The 672-nt window shown below is 65.3% G+C and overlaps 1 protein-coding gene across 1 annotated transcript; it reads left to right on the top strand.

The window, feature by feature from the left end:
- Window positions 1-204: 204 nt before the first annotated feature.
- On the top strand, window positions 205-564 carry LOC121026709 (HLA class II histocompatibility antigen, DR beta 5 chain-like; the record flags this gene model as incomplete). The annotated part of the gene is made up of 1 exon (XM_040469497.1): window positions 205-564. A coding segment is annotated over one exon (345 nt), but the record flags the coding sequence as incomplete, so codon positions are not given.
- Window positions 565-672: the final 108 nt, after the last annotated feature.

The raw sequence follows: 672 nt of genomic DNA, 5'->3' as shown, positions 1-672 counted from the left end.
AATCCTCAGGCTGGGAGGTCCGCCTCTGAACCCGGAACGCAGTGACCCTGAGTGGCTCCCAGGAGAGGGGTCACCTCCCCCCCCCCCCCCCCCCCCCCCCCCCGCCTCTAGAGGAGAGAAGAGCCTTGGGTGCTGGTGGTTTGGGGGTGCGGATGGAGCCCCGAGGGCTGGCGGCGTCAGTGTCTTCCGGGAGCCCGCGAGTGACCGTGTCGCCCTGTCCCCACAGCACATTTCTTGTTCCTGGGGAAGTTCGAGTGCCATTTCACCAACGGGACGGAGCGGGTGCGATACCTGGCCAGAGGTTTCTATAACGGGGAGGAGTATGTGCGCTTCGACAACGAAGTGGGGGAGTTCCGGGCGGTGACGGAGCTGGGGCGGCCTGACGCCAAATACTGGAACGGGCAGAAGGACTTCATGGAGCAGAAGCGCGCCGAGGTGGACACGGTCTGCAGACACAACTACGGTGTTGGTGAGAGCTTCACGGTGCAGCGGCGAGGTGAGCGGGGCAGGGGGGCTGGGGCGGCCGGGGCTGCGCGTGTGCGACTGTGAGACAGAGACTGGGTCCCAGTGAGCCTACAGGGTGTTGAGCAAGAGCACGTCACGGGGATCCCTGCGAGAGTGCGACGTCAGGGAGTGTGGTGGTGTGCCTTTATGACTGTGGGGACAGCGTGG

Source organism: Herpailurus yagouaroundi, unplaced genomic scaffold, assembly GCF_014898765.1.
Source record: "Herpailurus yagouaroundi ecotype Mexico unplaced genomic scaffold, PumYag 152002, whole genome shotgun sequence".
Classification (NCBI taxonomy): Eukaryota; Metazoa; Chordata; class Mammalia; order Carnivora; family Felidae; genus Herpailurus; species Herpailurus yagouaroundi.
This window is presented reverse-complemented; position numbering and strand designations above follow the sequence as displayed.